General features: G+C 41.4%; 1 protein-coding gene across 3 annotated transcripts in view; it reads left to right on the plus strand.

Annotated features, from left to right (window-relative positions):
- Positions 1–8,416: 8,416 nt before the first annotated feature.
- The window catches only part of SLC41A3 (solute carrier family 41 member 3), a 39,110-nt gene continuing 26,452 nt past the window's right edge, over positions 8,417–21,074 (plus strand). The window contains exons 1-2 of one of the 3 annotated variants that reach the window (XM_083353849.1): positions 8,417–8,480; positions 13,438–13,751. In XM_083353849.1, the coding sequence (XP_083209975.1) occupies positions 13,446–13,751 (306 nt within the window). In that variant the 5' untranslated portion in view covers positions 8,417–8,480; positions 13,438–13,445. Of the gene's footprint in view, positions 8,481–8,518; positions 8,625–11,155; positions 11,587–13,437; positions 13,752–21,074 lie in introns of those variants that run through there. The other 2 variants (XM_083353850.1, XM_083353848.1) reach the window with 2 other exon arrangements.

The raw sequence follows: 21,074 nt of genomic DNA on the forward strand, positions 1-21,074 counted from the left end.
ATTCATAATTTTAGGAGATGCTCATGCTATATAGAAATGTGTCACGCACAAGTGAAATGGCCAGGTCTAGCATTTCATGGTCTTCTCTGGAAATTCTGCACACTTGTATCTCCATACAAGAAAGGGAACTCCATTTCTCTTCTGCTGCAACACTTCTGACCTGAAAAGCTAAAGTGAGCCTTTCCAAATAGTTCTACATATGCATCAGCTTTTGACATTTTTAAGCTTATGGGCTATTAGGGGGCAAAGGATGTATCAAAGAGGTGTTGCATTTTTACCTCCTTTTTCTAGGAGAATAAAGGAAACACCATGCTGTCTAAATAAAATAAACCAGACATTGTTCCTGTTATAATGCTGCTTTCTAAATAAAGTTGATGTTTCTCATGTAACACTGGCCTGTAAATGTGATTCTTTGAAAGCTAGGCATTCTTTCTATTTACAGTTACATCATCTTGCTTCTCCCTGCTTTCCTTAGCTTGAATGCATTGAAATTAAGAAAATGAAAAATACCAGAGTATTACTTTTGATAAACAGAATTGAGATGAAAAATAAAACCACAATTATTATCTCCCTAGCTAGATTCTTCTGTTCTATGGAAGTTTTGAGAGGAGACAATAAAAGATAAAGTTGAGTTCAAACAAACTTTATAGATAAATTATAGCCATCTAAAACCTAGCTTCCTCAAACTGATATAACTATAATTCTCATCCAGAAAAGCTGTATTGGCTGAGAGTTATAGGAACTGGGTAAAGATGATTAGGAAATGTTGCTCTATGTACAGTGCAAATAGCATACGCTGAAGAATGTTATACTGTATATGTATATGTGTGTGTGTGTGTGTGTGTGTGTGTGTGTGTGTGTGTGTGTGTGAAATTGGGCATTTTATAGAATGCCTAGGAAATGTATAGGTAAAGGTAAAGGTTCCCCCGCACATGCGTGCTAGTCGTTTTCGACTCTAGGGGCCGGTGCTCATCTCTGTTTCAAAGCCGAAGAGCCAGCGCTTGTCCGAGGACGTCTCCGTGGTCATGTGGCCGGCATCACTAGACGCCAAAGCCACACGGAACACTGTTACCTTCCCACCTTAGTGGTCCCTATTTTTCTACTTGCATTTTTAAGTGTTTTTGAACTGCTAGGTTGGCAGAAGCTGGGACGAGTAACAGGTGCTCACTCTGTTATGCGGCACTCAGGATTCGACCCGCCAAACTGCCAACCATATGATCGACAAGCTCAGTGTCGTAACCCACTGAGCCACCACGTCCCTTAACTTAGGAAATGTATAGAATGCCAAAAATGGGACATCAAAGTATGAAATGCTTAACATTTCACACATTTCCTAGGCATTCTATGCAATGCCAAAAGGAAACTAGCAAAATATAAAATACTCCCCTCTAACATGCCATTCTAGCCTTCGTTGTTGCAATAAGTAGGTCAATACTGGTCTTTTTTCCTTGTTTATTTCAGCAAGAAAGTCCTGTATTAAATTTTGCACTTTTTCTTTCATTTTCATATAGGTCTTTTCAATAGAGGATTAGGGTTAGGGTTAACCCTAATTCTTTTCATGACTCTCTTTGCCTAAATAGTTCTTGTTGTTAGATCATGAGTTCTGGACCGCATGGCCAAGATGGACGACTCAGGACAACAGGGTACACATAGTACACTTTATTGCTTCAGCACAGACTAACTCTAACAAAGGGCTACTGCCCCTTTTATATACCTAGCCAGGTATACTTCGAACCAATCCCAATATCCAGATTTCCCACCAAAGGATGCCCTGCCAATCCTGGCAGAGCACCCTGCCACCTGTGGTGTCAGTGGCTTCTCATTGTGTGACATCCCCTATGTACATAACACTTGTCGTTCTGCATAATATCTAGGTATCATACACAGTGCCTAGGGAAAGTATATAGCATATTAAAATAACACAGACATTTCAATCTTTGCCTAAAAATGTCACACATTCTAGAGATTTCGTAGGCATTCTACATAGTGCCAGATTCTCACACATTGCCAGTAACATATATACTCTTTTTTAAGATCCCGTTCCTTTTCAAGATCTCACAGTCTTTGAAATGCCCCAATCCTGGAGGTCTTATTTAAGTTTTTACAGATGACAACTGAAGAGATGAGCACTCCAAACAAAACAATCTGAATTTCCTGCTACTAATTTTGTGGAAATGTTTTATTTATACTTTTTTCCAAGAATTAAGTCTGTGTGATCACAAATCATTTCCATATGTAACAGCTTTCTTGTGTTATAATGGCTACATATTTGAATAGTAAGAACAAAAACAACAAATGGAATTTTGATTTGACTGCAGTAGCCAAGAAAATATAACTCTGTTGGTCACAGTCAATCCATTTACAAAATTTGCTTCCATCGTACTTTTTATTAAACCCTTGGTCATTTACTTTGTTAGAAGACATGGGAAATAACATTATATAATTATTATTTTGCACTTGATCTGGGTAAAATGGCCAATCTCTCACTCATAACAGCTAATGGCAAAATGCTGTCTAAAATAGGTATATTTTATAGGCCATTAGAACACCTCCTTGTGGAACAAACAGAATTTTGATTAGGTGCTGAGCTGTACAAGTCACACTGAAGCAGGACTCCAACAAGCCCTTAAAATCACAATAGTTAAAAGCAGTGCTTTTTTTCAAAAAAAAAAAAAAAGGGTGCTGGAACTCAGAGGTGCTGTCACTGGGAGTGATGCCAGTGTCTTGCTACAGCGTTGCTACCCATCCTTTGCACCCCTGGCCCTGCAGCTCAGAGCCACATGCTGCGGGGATTCCCCTCCCCACAGCCGCCATGGGGATTCCCCTCCCTGCAGTTGCCACGCCACAACCCGTGCTGAGCCCCCACCCAGAGCTGCTCCGAACCCCGAACCAGAGCTGTGTTCCTTGTGGCAGTGAGCTGTGTTCCTTGTGGCAGTGGTCTCTGACACCAAAGAGCTGATGGCCTCCGGCACTGGCACTCGTTCACTTACTGCCCCGTTGCTTCCAAATGCAGTAAGTGAGTGAGCGAGCAAGTGGCATTTGGAAGCGTTTGGAAGCGATGGGGCAGTAAGTGAGTGAGAGAATGATCAAATGGCATTTGGAAGCATCAGGGCAGTAAGTGAGTGTGTGAACAAGTGTGCACGTTCAACAAGTGTGATGTATTTGTGCTGGTATTTCTAGGTCTCTTTCCAACCACATCCAGAAAAATTTGTAACAAACATTGGGATTCTCAATGCCACGTTTGGTATTTCCCAGCAATCTACAGGAAACGTTTGGTTGAGGTTATTGCTGCCAAAGGAGGGTCAACCAGTTATTAAGTCCAAAGGTTCATATACTTTTTCCACCCTGCACTGTGAATGTTTCCATCTTATGTTCAATTAAAACATGACAACAGCCAATGTTTGTGTAGTATTATTTTAAGCAGACTGTGTATTTCTATTGTTGTAACTTACATGACGTTTAGAGTGCATTTTATGGCCAATTCATGCAAAAAACCACGTAATCCCAAAGGGTTCACATACTTTTTCTTGCAACTGTATTACTGGAAGGAAAAAGCAATCCCTGCTGCGTTACTAATCCCAGAGAAGCATTTGCATGTATGCAGGTATCCTTGGGGTGCCATAGTTATGGATGAGAAATATTGGTTGCGAAGTTGGCATTTCTGGATGTAATACATATATTTTGGACTTATTTTTGTTTCTTTGCATGTTTGATATTTTTAAAAAGGCATATGCTACTGACTACACTTATGCACATATGTAACATCTTTTGCTAGTATATATGACCATTGCTTGTCCAGAATGTGAAAAGTGAAAGATTGTGACTAAGCAAAATTTTAATGTACAGATAATACCACCAGAAATTATTTTAGCCTTTTTAATAAATGTTGCTATCGATGTTAAGCTCACCATGGAAAACATCATATATTGTTACCAGGTTAATTATCTAAAGACTGAAGTGCAACATAACTAGATTCTAAATAATCTATTTTACAAAACATACAAGAGTCCAAACAGTAAAAGTAAAGTCCAAATTAAGAATATTTCATTCTTAAGAATTGTTTAAAGTGGTTTAGTTGTAATAGATGGTTACAGATTCAACATAGTTTTCAAGAGTATTTACAAAAGATACTATTTTTTCTAGCATCAGCTAAATTAGACATATTACATTGAGAAAAATGTGTCTCATTTCTTTCCTGTTACCTTTATTGATTTCATTGCAGAGATGCTAACATAGGAAATAGATTATTTTGTTATCTAATTTTACCTTCCAAAAGACAGAAGCAGATGAAAAATATGAGGTTCTTTCCTGTTGGCTTTTTTGAATTAGCTGTTTTAGATTTTAAAAGTTTAGTTCCTAAAGAAGTAACCTTGTAAATAATTTTAATGTCCTCCTCTAGTGCAGGGTAGGCAACCTTGGCTCTTTTATGACTCAAGGACTTCAACTCCCAGAATTCCTGAGCCAGCATGGCTCAGCTTGGAAACCTCTCTCTTTCCCCTCTGCATGACTGGCTCAGGATTTCTGGGAGTTGAAGTCCATGCGTCATAAAAAAGAGCCAAGATTTACCCCCCCAATCAGCTTTCGAAAGCCAATAGAGGGAACTTTTTTTTTGCAAAAAAAGGTGCCGGAACGCCGTTCTGAGCGTTCTACGAGAAAAACAGCCCTGGTTAAAAGCACCTGACCACAGCCCATGGTGCAGTCTGGAAGGAAGGTTTACTATGCAAATTACAACCCATTATCTCATGCCAAAAGACATAAAGACAAAATATCTCATGGTGTAGAAGACAGAACTGAAATTCAAAAAAAAGTTTTGATAAATCAAAGAAATGAACTGAAAATAACAAAATGAAATTTAACGGACAGCTACCAAGTTCTTCACCTAGGAAGCAAAAATCAAATACAAGGAGGTAGGATGGGTAATATCCAACTTAGCAATAGCACTTGTGAAAAAAAATGTTGGAACTTTAACTATGTTTTAATATATAATTTTAAAATAACCAAAGGAATGAAATGCCCAAAACCAGCAAAAATGAGAAATAATAGAACATACGTTACATACAGAGGAAATTACTCAGCCCAATTCATAAACACATTATTAAACCTTGACAATACAACCAATAATGATCAGTCTTTGCATTATGCAAACTGATAAAATATACTCCCATATTGTTGTGGGAGTATATCATACATTGCTTAGAAAACCAGAGGAGATGGATGAGGTCTTTCTGTTCACTTTACTAAAAAAATCAAGAAAAGCTCACAACAGTAACAATGGGAGATTACAATTCACTCCTTTTTTGTCTTTGCACAACATTACTTTACTCTGAAAGGAACAGAATGATGGGTCTATATATTAAGCAGTTGAAAGTTCATCACAGTATGGAAAGTGAGGCCGCTTCGTATTTGCTTAGTGACAAGCATCACTGACTTCAGAATTTGGGGAAAATAAAAGCGTTCTTCCCTCTACCATTGAAGAGAAAGCCATTTGTCTCTTTAACTTCTCTTGTCCATGGGAAGTTACTCTTGGTCTGGGAGAAAGCAGAAATAAAGAAGCGTTACAATCTTCACAATAGCAAAGCTGGAAAGTCATCTTGATTGTTTTGCTAGGTAGAAAGAAAATTAAGCCCAGTTATGTGATGCAACCACAGAAAATGAATCCAAGGGATCTGCAGCTTAAGCTTAGGTGGTTTAAAAAGCTGAACAATTTTCAGAATAATTAAGGCCATTTCAAAGGGCCAGACTGTCTAGATCAGATTGGAGTTGACTGACAATTTATTACATACCTTGCTGGTTTTTTAATGTATTCATTTATATTTATTTGTATCCCACATTTATTATTTTTTACAATTAACTAAAGGTGGTGAATGTATTCAACAGACCTTCCTCCTCCTATTTTCCCACTATGATATGAGTTGAGTTGAGAGTGAGTGATTCAACTGGCTTCCATATGTAAGGCAGGACTAGAACTCATGATTTCCCAATTCCTAGCCTGGTGCCTTAACCACTAGATCAAACTGGCTCAGAAAGAAATAAGAAAGTTGGAAGGGCCCTTGGAGGTCTTTTACTTTAACTACGTGCTCAGGCAGGAAATCCTATACCATTTCAGACAAATGTTTGTCTAATCTCTTTCTAAAAACTTCCAGTGTTGGAGCACCCACAACTTCTGAAGGCAAGTCGTTCCACTGATTAATTGTGCAGTCAGGAAATGTCTCCTTAGTTCTAGGTTGCTTCTCTCGATAAATTTCCAACTATTGCTTCTTGTCCTGGCCTCTTCTTTGTGGCAGCCCCTGAGATATTGGAACACTGCTATCATGTCACCCCTTGCCCTTTTCTTCATTAAACTAGACACACCCAATTCCAGCAACTGTTTCTTATGTTTTAGCCACCAGTCCCCTAATCTTTATTGCTTTTCTCTGCACGCTTTCTAAAGTCTCAACATCTTTTTTATAGGTACCAAAATTGGATGCAATATTCTAAGTCAGGCATGTCAAACTGCCGGCCCGCAGGCCGAATGTATCACGACAAAACCATGCTCACCCCATTGCCAGCAATGGGGAAAAAGTCACGATATGTCACGCGACGTCACGAGTTTGACATGCCTGTTCTAAGTCAGGGCTTTTCAACCAGTGGTACAGGTACCACCTGTGGTACATCGGCACCTGGCAGGTGGTACATGACTATCCTAGAAAAGTGGTAGCGGGGGATGGGAATAAGCTGAACCGGTGGCAGCACCGCACAAGCCTGAGCGAGAGATGGCTGGAGCTGCAGGGCTGTCAGGGCTCAGTGGAAGCACCAGGATCAGCGCTTCTTCAGGGCTGTCAGGCCTCAGGGGAAGCCTCAGGATCAGCGCCAGGCTCCAGCTGGAGCTCAGCACTGATCCTGGTGCTTCTGCTGAGCCCAGAAGAAGCGCTGATCAACTGGAATGTTGCAGCGTCTCCAGTGTCTTGTGATTTACATTCAGATGCTTACATTCAGATAGGACGGTCACAGTGTCCCAGGGTCATGTGAAGTGACCAAAACCTGCTGCAACTACCCAGCAGATGGGGGGGGGGAATAAAAACCAAACACCCACCCCACCCCACCCCCGCTGCCAATCCTCAACAGAAATGCTCACAACAATGAAAATCTTGGACAGGAGGAAGAGTGCCACCGGGCGGGCAGGCGTCTTGCTCGGCTGTGGCTTGGGGGGCACTTTCTTCAGTGCCATTGTAACTTCGAACAGTCACTAAGCAAACTGTTGTAAGTCAAGGACTACAAGTACTTCATCACTTTTTTCCTTTTTTTTTTTTTGGTCATCAAGTTTTTGACACCTTGCTAGGCGATTGGTGGTACTCAGATGTTGCCATATCCTAAAAGTGGAATAATGGGTGAAAAGGTTGAAAAGCCCTGTTCTAAGTGATCTTACTAAGGTATTATAAAGTAGTAGTAACACCTCACATGATCTTGATTCTATCCTTGTTAATGCAGTCTAGGACAACATTGGCTTTTTTTGGCAGCTGCAGCACACTGTTGGCTCATATTTAATTGATTGTCCACTAGTCCTCTCATAGTTACTACTGTTGAGCCAGGTACCACCTATACTATACCTGTGCATTTGGTTTTTCTTGCCTAAATGTAGAAGCTTACTTTTTTCACCATTGATTTTCATTTTGTTAGATAGTGCCCAGTGTCCACATCTATCAAGATCCTTCTGTATATATTGAGCCTATCATCTGGAGTGTTGCCTATTCCTGCCAGTTTGGTGTTATCTGCAAATTTGATGACTTTCCCTTCTGTCCCCTCATCTAAATCATTGATGAAGATATTGAAGAGTACTAAAACAGAGCCTTGGGGCACCCCACTGCATACCTCCTTTCATGTAGATGCAGTTCCATTAAGGACTACACATTGAATGCGTTTGGTCAGCCGGTTACGAATCTATCTGGTGGTAATTCTCTGCGTTGGTTTTATACTTTTTTTAATCTGGTCAAACCAGTAACCCATAACGTTTCTTGGTGTTCTTCAAAATGATTTATATCAAAGCATTACAAGTGCCAAAGTATTTGTGCACAGAGCAAAGCTGCTCTCTCAACCCTTGACTCTTCTGCATTGCTCAAGGCATTTCCCATTTCTTGGAGCTCAGCTAGATGAAAACCGATAGCAGTAGAGCTCTAAAAACTGCCTTGGTGAAGCAACCCTATTTTTAACATGGATAGCTCCCCACACCATCTCAATCCTCACTCATCCAAGCTTGCTTTCCTTACAGCTCATATGAGTGAATGTGCAACTTTGGGTGCCTCCATTTCTTCTTTTGGGGAGGGAAGAGACTCATCCTGGCCCAGATCATACAAAGAGACACTTCCCTTGAAAAGATGTAGAGAAATGCTAAGTGGATTGAAACTGAAGCCTGCCTGATTTACAAGTGACATCACGAAAAAGAGTCCACAGCAGCTGCAGTTTTCAGTTACCATCACCTCCAGAAGGCTGTGTCTTGGAGAGGGGTGGGTGGGAGAAATTGCCTTTCAAGTGATAATCTGACAGGGGATCCCATGAAACACAATTTAAAAATCTTTTCACCTATTCACTTCATTTTCTGAACTGGCTGTTTTTTTAGCACAGGCTGTCATTGTAGCTGAGGATTGGAGGTAACATTTCTTCAGTCTGAAATGCGATAGCATGATTCCTATTCATGTTGCATGAGTATGGCTGATCTAGTGGTATCGTGTGCTTTAGTGCTGCAATTATATTACCTACAAGTACACAAATATGTTTGCGCTGGCTTGGACAACAGATACCGACACACCCAACCTGAGTACAACAGGTAATGATAGAACAAGCATGTCCTGTTAATACATAAAGATGTTGTGACTAGTTTTGGTTGTCATTGTGTGGTATAAATTATGTTCCTCTTTATTAGTATATGCATTATACTTCCATTCACTCATTGAGGAAGATTTTCGTTCTCTGTAAATTGTGACAGAAATGTGAATATTAAGATTTGAAGTACCCATTCATTCTCCTCCAACTTAATTTTAATAGAAGATGCAATATCCCAACATCCTTCAAACTCAGCGTGCTCTGGAAGGAAAGGAAAACTATTACTACAAGTATTAAGCAATACATCTTCACCAGAAGGGGTTTTTCCAGATGGAGCAGTTCTGCTAAATGACTCTCTTTGAGGTTACTAGCATTGTTTGTTTGATTGGAGCATATTTATAGCAACAAACATAGCTATATTGTGAGCAATTGGCTTAGTGGCAGCTGTTGTGTGAAGTAATACAATTCATCAGAATTTCAAAGTCATACCCCTCAGAATTTCCACCTTTTTTCTTCTTCTTTCCTTTTCTTCTCTCCTTCCTTTTCTTTCTCTCCTTCCTTCATTCTCTTCTTTCTTTCCTTTTCTTTCTAAAAAAGTGGGGTCTTGGTTTTAACATCATTCTGCATACTATCTCCATCTCATCTCACTTGAAAAGGGAAAAAGAAAAATCCAAATGACATTTGGAATCACTTTGCCTTTGACAGTCTTTCATCAATATACCATGATTTTCAGCAGGAAATTTTGTTTTCCTTTATCTAATATCTATTTCTTGCTTTGGAGACAAAGAGAATAGACTAGACTAGAATCTGAAAGGGACCTTGGAGATCTTCTAGTCCAGCCCCCTGCTCAAGCAGGAGAAGCTATATCATTTCAGACAAGTGACTGTCTAGCCTCTCCCTAAAAATCTCCAGTGATGGAGCACCCACAATTTCTGGAGGCAAGCTGTTCCACTGGTTAATTGTCCTCACTGTTAGGAAGTTTTTCCTTAATTCCAGGTTGCTTCTCTCTTTGGTCAGTTTCCAACCATTGTTTCTTGTCTTGTCCTCTGTTGCTTTGGAGAATAGTATGATGCCTTCTTCCTTGCGGCAGCACCTCAGATACTGGAATACTGCTATCATGTCTCCCCTATTTCTTCTTTTCTTTAGACTAGCCAAACCCAAGTCCCGCAGCCGTTCTTTGTATGCTTTAGTTTCCAGGCCTTGGATAATCTTAGTTGCTCTTCTCTGAATTTTTTCCAAACTCTCAAGGTCTTTTTTGTAGTATGGTGACCAAAATTGGCTGCAGTATTCCAGGTGTGGTCTTATAAAGCGGTACTAATACTTTGCATGATCTTGATTCTATGCCTCTGTTTATATTAGCTTTTTTGGCTGCTGCTGATGATTGTATTAGCTTTTTTGGCTGCTGCATACTGCTGGATCATGGTCAAGTGATCGTCCATTAGGCCTCCAAGCTCCCTCTTACAGTTGCTGTTCTCAGAGCAAGTTTTCTTTAAAAAAAATTAAAAAACATAATTCATATTTGTACAAAAGGCTTCATTCTCAGAAATTCTGCCTCCAAAGAAAGTCTCTTACAGCACTTTAAAGACCAATTATTATTACATCAATTCTTAGTGGGATTTCCTGCAAAGTCCCAGTAATGTAGGAGAATGAAGGAGAATATACGTGTCCCAAGATTATGTTGCAGCGTTCAATCTGGGTTGGTCACCGGGACCAGAGGTTTTGTCTTCCGAGCTTTCGGACTCGTTCTGGAGCCCATTCTCAGGGCACTTCTCTGTGTGCTTTGGGCTGTTCTGTCTGTGGTATTTAACCCAAAGCACGCAGAGAAGTGCCCTGAGAATGGGCTCCAGAACGAGTCCGAAAGCTCGGAAGACAAAACCTCTGGTCCCGGTGACCGATCCAGATGGGATCCTGCTCTATGGCTTCCATTCCGGGAGTAGAGAAAAACTTGAGACCAATCTTCCCAACTCCACCACATTCCTGAGAGTGTAGCAAACCTTCGAGTGGCCACTGGAAGACAGCAAAGAATTCCCAACCCAGATGCGGCACCCTAGTCCAGGGGTCGGCAACCTCGGCTCTTTTATGACTCGTGGACTTCAACTCCCAGAATTCCTGAGCCAGCATAGCTGGCTCAGGAATTCTGGGAGTTGAAGTCCACGAGTCATAAAAGAGCCGAGGTTGCCTACCCCTGCCCTAGTCAAATCCATCTGGAGGGCACCAGGTTGGGGAAGGCTAACGTGAACCTATCAGCACGGGCGGAGTCTTCTCCTCCCTACCCCGTAATCACCGATTATCTCCACTTCCTGGATATGCCAGCAAATCAAAGCGATTGCATTGCAAGCGGAGCGGCAACTGTAGCGTTGCCGGAAGGAGGCCGCAGCGGCTGAGCAAACCTCGGCCGCTTCCCTAACAGGCTCCGGGCAGACCCCCCCCCACTCGGCTGAGAAACGCCTAAAGGTCGCCACGCTGCGTCGGCGGAGGAGCGGGTCCCTCTCCATCCCTCCGTCCCTGCCCACGGGTTCCCCCCCCGCCCGCAATTCTCTCGCCTCCTCCTTCCCTCCCTTTCTGGCTCGGCGCTTCCTTTTCCGCTCGCCTCGGCCGGGGGTTGTCTGAACAAAGGCGACCGGGCGAGGTCCAGGGCGCCGGGGAACCCGCCGTTCCAGATGTGGACGAGGCCACGCCTTGCCATTTGCGCGCCTTCTGTCCTCCTTTGGTTGAGCTCCAGATGCGCGCTGTGCCTCTTTCGGGCCGCAGGGGGCGGTAGACTCTGGCGAGAAAAGACAAAGGCGCCGGGTAAGTGGCCAGGGATCGCGAGGGGTGCTTCTCTGCTCCAGGGCTTTGTGAAGAGATCCCGTGAGAGCAGATGCTTCCTTAACCCGATGGCTCCGTTTGGAGCCTCCTGGCCTTTCCATTCATCTCGGTCCGGTTCTGTTCTTCTATGGTGAAGTTGCAAGAGGGGAAGGATAACTCTCTTCTTGCTGATCATTATTTATAAAGTGCTTTTTATGTTTGTTTAGTATCACGAAGGAACCTGAAAGTAGGAGATGATGGAAAGGGAACAGGTAGTCAGTCATATCGCTTCTCCTTCATCCTATGCAATTCCTTGCCCTGGTTGCTGTCATTCCCGATGAGGGAAGATCTGGAGTTGCAGAAACAAATCTCATCCTTTCTGACCCTGAGAGATGAATCAGTCTTACACATCTGATGGGCTCGATCCTAAATCAGAAGTCCATTGGCAGTACTGAAGGAATCCTGTTAGGCTATTAGTTTTAGCTACTAGGGTTACTTAGTTTGATGTACTTTTTGATTTAATTGGCAGTTTGGAAGATGGAAAGCAAAATTCTTTCATCAAATCTTTCACCACTTGGGGATGTCTCACATTAAGTTAGTAACAATTCACTCCAGCAAACCTGCTGGTTTTCCACAACTTTAAAGTGCCTCAGAAAGGAATGTATTTCCCTCCTTCAGAATGTCCCGGCTACGTTTGTCACTCTGCACATTCAAAAATATTATTCAGAAAACAGTAATGAAAAATGCAATAATTGCCTATCAGCAACAAGAATGGGAAACCTATAGAAATGGTGCAGTAGGACCTATGTAAATAGGCGTCCAGTTACTGAGAAAGATACTTTTGAAGCTGAAACTGCATATTTTTTGGGGGGGAACAGGATCTTAAGACCAACCGGCATAGGTCCATGGCATGTCAGAAACTGGGCTGCGCAAAGAAGCAAAGCCCCATCCATGTGATGCAGACAGCATTCGAAACCTCACCCCCTCCTGTCCACAGAAAAACCTCTCTCCACGGAACTGGTTCCTGGTGCCCTGATCTAAGAGGTGAATAGATGCAGATTTCCCAGTATATTGCCCTCTAAGTTAACTGAGTTAACTTATCAAGGAGTGATCCAATCTAGAACTAAGGAGAAATTTCCTAACAGTGAGAACACTCAGTGGAGTGGCATGCCTCTAGAAGTTGTGGCTGTGGCTTTACTGGATGATTTCAAAAGAGATTGGACAACCATTTGTCTTGAATGATTGGATTCCAGGCGGGTGGATTGGAAGACCTCCAAGGTCCCTTTTAACTCTTTATTCTGAATGCAACTCTAATTATGCCCAGACAGTATGGGAATTCGGATCCAAGAAGCTGAAGGGCATTGACTTCAGAGACTGGATAAATAAATTATATATGACATGACTTTGGCACCCAAGAAGTAGCTTTGATTTTCACAGATGCATTCATTTCACTGAACTCCATCTGTCCCACATAAATAGCCTTAGAAATTCAGATTTCTGGATTTGGGTAGGCTGTATATATTAGGTAACATGTGCATTGCTTTTATTAGTTAACAGGGAAATGGGCCATAGTTTCTCTGAGAAGCTCGGAAGCTCTTGAGAAGAAGTATTCAGTTGCCATTGCATCAATAAGTGGGCAGATTGTGTAGGTCTTTGGTGAAACGTGTATCCATGGGAAGAGCTGCAGCAGCTGGCATAGTTTGGGAAAGAAGTGATGGTTTTCAAAAGAAAAAGAATACCAGGATGCTCTTTTTAAATATTATGATAGGATGTTCTATCTTATCGCTTTCTTCCTCTTGCTTATTTTCTGATTGGTTAATTGTCCTGGGCCTCATCATATCCACTCCTCAAAAGACTCCTGAATGGGAAAAATCAACATGAAAGGCGAAGAAACTCGGCAGCGTCGGAAAGAAGGTCGAGCCAGGAATGGAGAGCGATCCAGGCAGAAAGCGAAGAGCAAGAGTAAACACAAAGAAAGCAAACTTGGCAGCCAGAGCACAGAGGATGGCCCTTTGCTCCTGCCTCAGAAGCAGCCTCCCGAGGCAAAAGTGGCCATGGCAAAACTGCAGGAGGAATCGGCCTTGGCGATTGGCCTCCAGGTGCTCCTGCCTTACCTGCTGGCAGGCATGGGCATGGTCCTGGCAGGGATGGTCTTGGATTACATTCAGGTAAGGTGAATGGAAATCCTGGGCATCTGCTTTGCTGCATTTGGTTGCCTAAGAAGTTTGACCGTGTGCATTTGGTTGGTTGCTGTGCATGTACCCTGGGGACTAAGCTTCTAAAATTAATTCGGATTTAAATCTAAATAATTGTACACGTGCTCAGCTTTTGAGAGTATGTTCTACTCTGCATTTGAATATAAGGTTGATAGGATTTAGTACAGCAGGTGTGCCTGCATTTGGATCGTACAAGAACTTTTTACAGTTGCCTTCTTTTATGTCTTCCAGATGGGTTGCACTAAAATTTCCGTAATAGTTCAGCTAGCACACCAATGGGCATCATGAAAGTGACAGTCCAATGCATTTGAAAGGCTCTAGATTTGGGGGGGGGAGTTTTTCTGTAACCGTTTCCAGCTAAAAAGGTTTATAACAGTCTAATGTCATGTTCAATTACATGTGATCCAAATCAAACTTCTATCATTTCCTGTGGTTTTTTTTAACGATGATCCTATGTTTTTCCATATTTTTCTTTGCTAATTCCCACTGATTTCTTTGGTTTTATATGTATTTTTTAATCTTATGTTTGCAAACTGTCTTCTGTGCAATAACTTTAAGATGAAACAGCAAGCTCCCAAAGCAAGCATAATTTTAAAACAAATCATCGGAGAGGCTAATCTTGCTGCAACAAATACTGCTTTAAATATTTAATTGAAGGAACTCAGTATGAATTGAGAGACGTAGACTTTATTTCAATACTGTTCTTTTATATGATCATGCACTGTTATTTTTTACTGTTGTACACCACATGGAGTCTCACTGGAGTGAAATGTAGATAAACTGTATAAAATAAATAAAAGCAGCCTCTTGTTTTTAAATTCAAACAAGCAATTTGATTAAGTTTATTCTAATAGGTTACTTTTTCAGCACTGAAATCCTTGCTTGCATTATCAAATTTATTTAACTAGCGAGGTAAGAGGTCAGGTTGCCCCCTTGTCTTTCTGATAGGTTGACATTAAAGTGCCTTTTGCCTGTTTTCTCTGGGCCAGAGTTCAAATTTCTCCCTAGCATTAATTTCATGTTACTGTGTCACATGAAGGAAATCAACTGAGTTTCATAAGATTTTACCTGTTTCGGAATATTTTATACCCAGCTGAACTAATGTGAGTTTAGTTGCCTCCTGAATATGTGGAGACTGGTGTAGGATTCTGCGTGTATTTTCTTCTCTTCAGACTTTGTGGTTCTCTCCTGCAACAGACTTTAGTAGTGCTCCAAAGTTAAAATGATTTAGCCAATTACCTAGAGGAGGGTTATGCTTAATGTTCCAGAAGTGTATTGATTTTGTTGGCAAACCCAGTTTATTTCCCAATTGGTTTTTCCAGTTTATCAAGTTGGTGATGTTACCATTTATTGACATAGTACCATTATTGTGCATGACATTTTATAGAGTACAGGAAGAGAAGAGTTAGCCTAAAGAACGTTGTGCCTAAAGAGCAAAGGTATATAAATAAATAATCAGATTTCAGTTAGAGCAGAGATGAGCACCTTTCTATTTTTGCTTTGTGGGCTGGAGAAGATATGCAAGTAATATAATAAAGGTATCATATAAAAAGTTACCTCATGAGTTGGCCTAAAAGTGAAAGTAGAGGAAAGACTGTTCTTAAGGTGCTGAGCTATTAATGGAGAGAGAGAGAGAGAGAGAGAGAGAGAGAGAGAGAGAGAGAGAGAGAGAGAGAGAGAGAGAGAGAGAAATACTTTGTAAATGCATCATTAAATAATTAATAGGCCTCTGCTCAGTTTCCAAACTAAAGTTTAAGGCAGGAATATATGGGTTATCCAACAGTTTTAAATTAGAAAACATTCTCCTGTCTTGAATGGATAAATGTCCGAAGCAGCAATTTTCTATGGCATGCCATATATTTCAAGTTCAATCCTAAATTGTAGTGAATGTTTCTCTCTCAGCACACAAAGAGAAAATATATGCTGCAAACTCCGTGTAGGCGTCAGGCAGGGGACCCGGCCAGTAAGCGCTCAGCTCTACCCAGTCGTTCCGACTATACCCGAATTAAGGGATTATAGGGTTATTAAAAGAAAAAAAAGGATGAAGATTATCCAATACGGTGGAGTCTAGTGATGGCTTCTTAAAAAAGAGGGCAGACCACAAACTCTTTAAAAGCCTGAGGCATCAACCCTTCCCACAGAGAAGCATTAATCAGCACAAGAAGCCCCCCACATGTCATCTCACATGCCAGGAAGGATAGAAAAAAATGTTTAAAAGAGAATATTGTGATAGACATATATACATTTTTTATTTATTTGATTTTTATCCCACCATTCTTATTTTATAAGTAACTCAAGGTGGTGAACATATATAATACTCCCTTTTCCTACTCTCCCCACAACAACAACCCTGTGAGTGGGTTGGGCTGAAAGTGTCTGGCCCAAGGTATTTGACTGGATTTCAAGCCTATGACTGGATTAGAACTCATAGTCTCCCATTTCTAAGCCATCACCTTAACCACTACACTAAACTGCTAGTTCCCTCTCTTTATATGGATACCGGCACTGCTCAGGGGTGTTGTAATGAAAATAAAGCTCCTATTCTGGTGTATTAATAGAAAAATAATATTACTATTTCTTTGGTAACAGCACTTTTTACTGAAGATACCTTATTTCATGATAGTAACAGTCAGACAATTGGAAGAAACTCAGAGATCATTTAATCCAAACCCTTTTAAAGCATTTCAGATAGCTCTCTAGGGATGGTGGTGGTGATACTAATGACACAAAATGAATTTTCATTAACTGCTGCTCTCTGAATGCTGATTCATTACCTAAAGCAGGGGTCTCCAATCCCCAGTCCGTGAACCGGTACCAGGCCATGGTCTGCACAAACAAGCAAAGCCCCATCTGCGGGATGCAGGCAGCACACAAAACCATGCACCGTCCAGTCCCGCGAAAAAACCTCTCTCCACATAACCAGTCCCTGTTGCCCAAAAGGATGGGGACCTCTGACCTAAAGGCTTTACAGGTAATCCTCATTTATCAACCATTCATTCAGCAACTGTTTGAAGTTACAATGGTGCTGAAAAACATCATTCTGTGGCCCATTTACAACTTTTGCAATGTCCCTCAGTCAGAAGATCACCACTGCAGGCAGTATGAGTTATCCTATGCCAGATATGTGGATTGTTTTTCTTTTTTTGTTGCAGAACAGAAAGATTGGAGATAAAGGGATTGTAAATAAGGTCAAGCTATTTGCTCTTCTACACATCAAAAGCAGTGCAATTATACCAGCAGCCTGGGGTGGGGAGCCTTGGGTACTCTATGCAAACAGCTTGAAATATTTTCCTCCCCAATCTCTCCACTTTGTAGGGCAGGAGGAGGCAAGCAAGCAATTTCTGCAGGCAGTCTCTCCTTTGCCTAACTCTTTCCTCCTCATCCCAGCAGAGAGATTGGAGACGGATTTCAAGAGAGTAAGCTATTTAATCTTCTACACATTAAAAGCAATGTGATCACACCACTAGCAGAAAGGATCAGGCACAGGAGAGATTGCCTACAGAAATCATTTGCTTTTTTCCCCCTCCTCCTCCTTGGAGAGTGAAGAGATTGGAGAAAAAGGGATTTCAAAACAATAAGCTGAGCAGCACTCCGACATCTTCTAGGCTGCCAATACAACTGCACTGCTTTCAATGCCGCTCAAGCATTCCAAAGAGCAGGTGGTGGTAGTTAGGAGGCAAACAAAAGCTTAAGGTGTGAATCTAAGTTCCGTACTCTTGTCTCTTTCCAGTTGAAAAGCATGCTCACACAATTATGCTCACACAATTTCCCACTTCATGACAGCTTCACTTAAAGGCAGATTTACCAGTTTCAGTCAGGGTTGTTAAGCGAGGACTACTTGTTCATGATGCTTACTTAGTGTTTGGTATATAGTAAGGAACAATAGATCCATACACCCAAGATATAGATGTTCATAAAAGCTGGACTTGCTTCCTCTTTGAACATCCAGCTTTAACAACTGCACATGGCTCAGTCTCTGATGAAGAAAAATAGCAAAGAGCAGAGCCACCAGACTGCTTAATGCTTGAGCACTACCAGACTCTATTCATTGGCACAGCTACAGTGATCAGGATGTAAATGGTTTAGGTGGCTAATAGGAGGCATGAGGGATAGAAATTGGGAATTCTAGCTGTAATCATGGTGTTTTGGAAGCATTCCTACAAAATGGCTTCCATTTAAATAGCAATAGCAATATCACTTAGACTTATACACTGCGTGCACAATTATTAGGCAAGTGAGTGTTTTGACCATATCATCATTTTCATGCATATTTTCCACTTCCAAGCTGTGTAGACTTGAATGCTTGGTGGATATAAGCATATCAGATGAAGTGTATTTGTGTAATGAGAGAGGGTGTGGCGTAAGGAGATCAACACCCTATATCAAGGTGTGCATAATTATTAGGCAGTTTCTTTTCCTCAGGCAAAATTGGCCAAAAAAGAGATTTAACTGACTCTGAAAAGTCAAAAATTGTAAAAAGTCTTTCAGAGGGAAGCAGCACTCTTGAAATTGCTAACGTATTGGGGTGTGATCACAGGACCATCAAACATTTTGTTGCAAATAGTCAAAAGGGTTGCAAGAAATGTTTTGAGAAAAAAAGACACACATTAACTGGCAAAGACATGAGAAGAATCAAATGTGAAGCTACCAAGAACCCATTATCCTCCAGTGCTGTCATATTCCAGAACTGCAACTTACCTGGAGCACCCAGAAGTTCAAGGTGTACACATCATCTGATATGCTTATATCCACTAAGCATTCAAGTCTATACGTCTTGGAGGTGGAAAATATGCATGAAAATGATATGGTCAAAATACTCACTTGCCTGAATTGTGCACGCAGTATATGCCGCTTCACAGTGCTTTACAGCCCTCTCTAAGCTGTTTACAGAGTCAGCATATTGACCTCAACAATCTGGGTCCTGATTTTACAGACCTCGGAAGGATGGAAGGATGAGTCAACCTTGAGACACTAAGAATCGAACTGCCGAGTTGCCAAGCAACGGGCAGTCAGCAGAAGTAGCCTGCAGTACTGCATTCTAACCACTGCGCCACCGCAGCTCAGTAAATGTGGGTTTACTATAGATATGCAGCTAAAGGTAAGCACCTTAGGAGTTCAACCACTAATCAAAAGTAGAAGAGTACCATCTCTTGTCTCCAAGGAAAGCGATGCAGCCTAGGGAAGAACAGCCCTGCCCCATCCATTGTGTCATCCCTTCAGGGTAAACCAGACTTGAACGCCAAAGTCATGAATACTAAAACTGCAGTGACAAATCCTTGCAACCTTAAATATGTCTCCCTCTCTATCTTTATGGCAGAGAACTAGGGAGGGTCAAGTCTGAAATGGATCTCAAATTGTATTCCTGCTTTGGGCTCTCTTATTGACCATTGCCTTGACTGCAGCTCTTTTTCCTCTTCAAAAGAGTTATTCTATAAGCCCCATTTTCAAGAAAAGCAACACAACCTGGGAAGCAACGTAGCCAGCCTCCATCCATTGGGTCAGCCCTACAAGGTGGACCAGACCAAGAAACCAATGGCACATATAGCTTAGGACTTGTCTGGTGCAAGCAACCAGATACATTTGTGAAAAGTCCAAGTCAGCAACTTTATTGTGTTCCCAATAACACATAAGAATTTCCCCAGATTGCTTGCCTTTCGTAAGGAACAATCAAATAAGGTTTCATGGAATTTAAGGGGGTGTCTGGGTCAGACTTCTTGCTGCTGTGCAAGGACTCAAGGCTAGTTCCCTGCTTGATCCCTTCTCCCTGCCTGGCTGGGAGTTTCCCAACAGGAATCCTCAGAATCTTGCAAGTCTCGATATGCTTTCCCGCAACCCCAACTTTATATTCGTGTGAACTTGAGAAGGGCTTGTCTGAAACATTTTCTCAAATTAGTTTCTTGGTGTGGACTTGAGCCCCTCTTATCTGATCATTACCTTGGTAGGGGCACTTCCTCCTGTCCTTCAAGGCCATTTTTTCTACTCTGGCTCATAAAGGATGAAGTTCATTGACCTTCCTCCCCCCCCCTCCCAGAAAGAATCCTGAGCTCCAACTGCCAGTTCTCCTCCCTTATACTCATCAGAGCTGACCATCCCCATTCATGTGCTGGGTTTTCTGTGTTGGGTGGATTTGTGCATCCTGAAGGAAATTTTTCAGTGGATAAAAGGAAACGAGGGCAACAAACCCTGGATTTTGGAGGGTGGCTATCTATGGGAACAAAAAGACTGTGACTCTTTTATTTTCTGTCCCAGTGTAGAAAGCTCATGTCTGAAGGTGACTTTCCAAGTTTCTTCCTCAATTAATGCTGGTTACAGGACTTATAAATTTAAACCCAGCTTTCTTCGACCTCCTCTGTACCTCCTTAGTGTGGGAAAGAAAGCAGCTAAGCAAACAGAGTTCTTGGATTAAGCTCAACACGTTATCAGAGAAAGCTTTTTTTAGACCAACCAGCATGCCTTAGGAAGATTGCTGGTTTTATTTGTAGTAACCAGACTACTATCGAATTGATTGACTGGTGTGGTGCAGACAATGTTGAGGTGGGGTTAAAGGCTGACTGCAAAGACTGGGTTTAAATCCCTTTTGGGTTATGCGGCACCCAGAATGACTCTATATGCATCATGGACTTCCAGTTTAAATTGCCTCACAAAGTTATGAGGATGCATGTCATTCTAAGGTGTTTGGAGAAAGGTCACATGGAAAAAAATAGAGTCAAGAGAGGAAGTTTTATCCTTTGAAATTTCTGCTTATCTGGATTCCAGGGTAGTGCAACCAGATGTGAAACATCTTTTAAAGGAAAAAAAAATTCTCTAATTCTGGATATTCCTGGTTTATTTTAATTATCCGAGCATTTGGATTTTGTCATTTATTGCTATATCCTTTTCATGAAAACTTAGAACTGTGAAGGAGATTTACTTACTGGCCTTGAGCTAGCAAAGAGCATCCAAAGGATTATTGTATAATCTATGACAGCTCTTTCCCTTCTTTTGAAAGAATTGACCAAAGCAGGAAAATCCCAAATGTAATTTTTTACATAACTGAATAAATTACAAGTTTTGCAAAGAGACAAAGCCTGAAAAGTACCTGAATTTAAACTGATGACAGCAGATAAGGGTGCTGGCTTTTGAACCTCATTGGTGTTCATTCAGGATTTCTGAAAGTCAAGTCATTTAGAGATAGATACAGATTATCTGTTTTCTAAAGTTGTGTACCCAAAGCAGAGCTAGGAAATCAGAAGAAAAGAAAGGATGAAAAGTGCCTTTTAACTAGAATAGCCTCAT

Source organism: Vipera ursinii (genome assembly GCF_947247035.1).
Source record: "Vipera ursinii genome assembly, chromosome: 2".
Lineage (NCBI taxonomy): Eukaryota > Metazoa > Chordata > Lepidosauria > Squamata > Viperidae > Vipera > Vipera ursinii.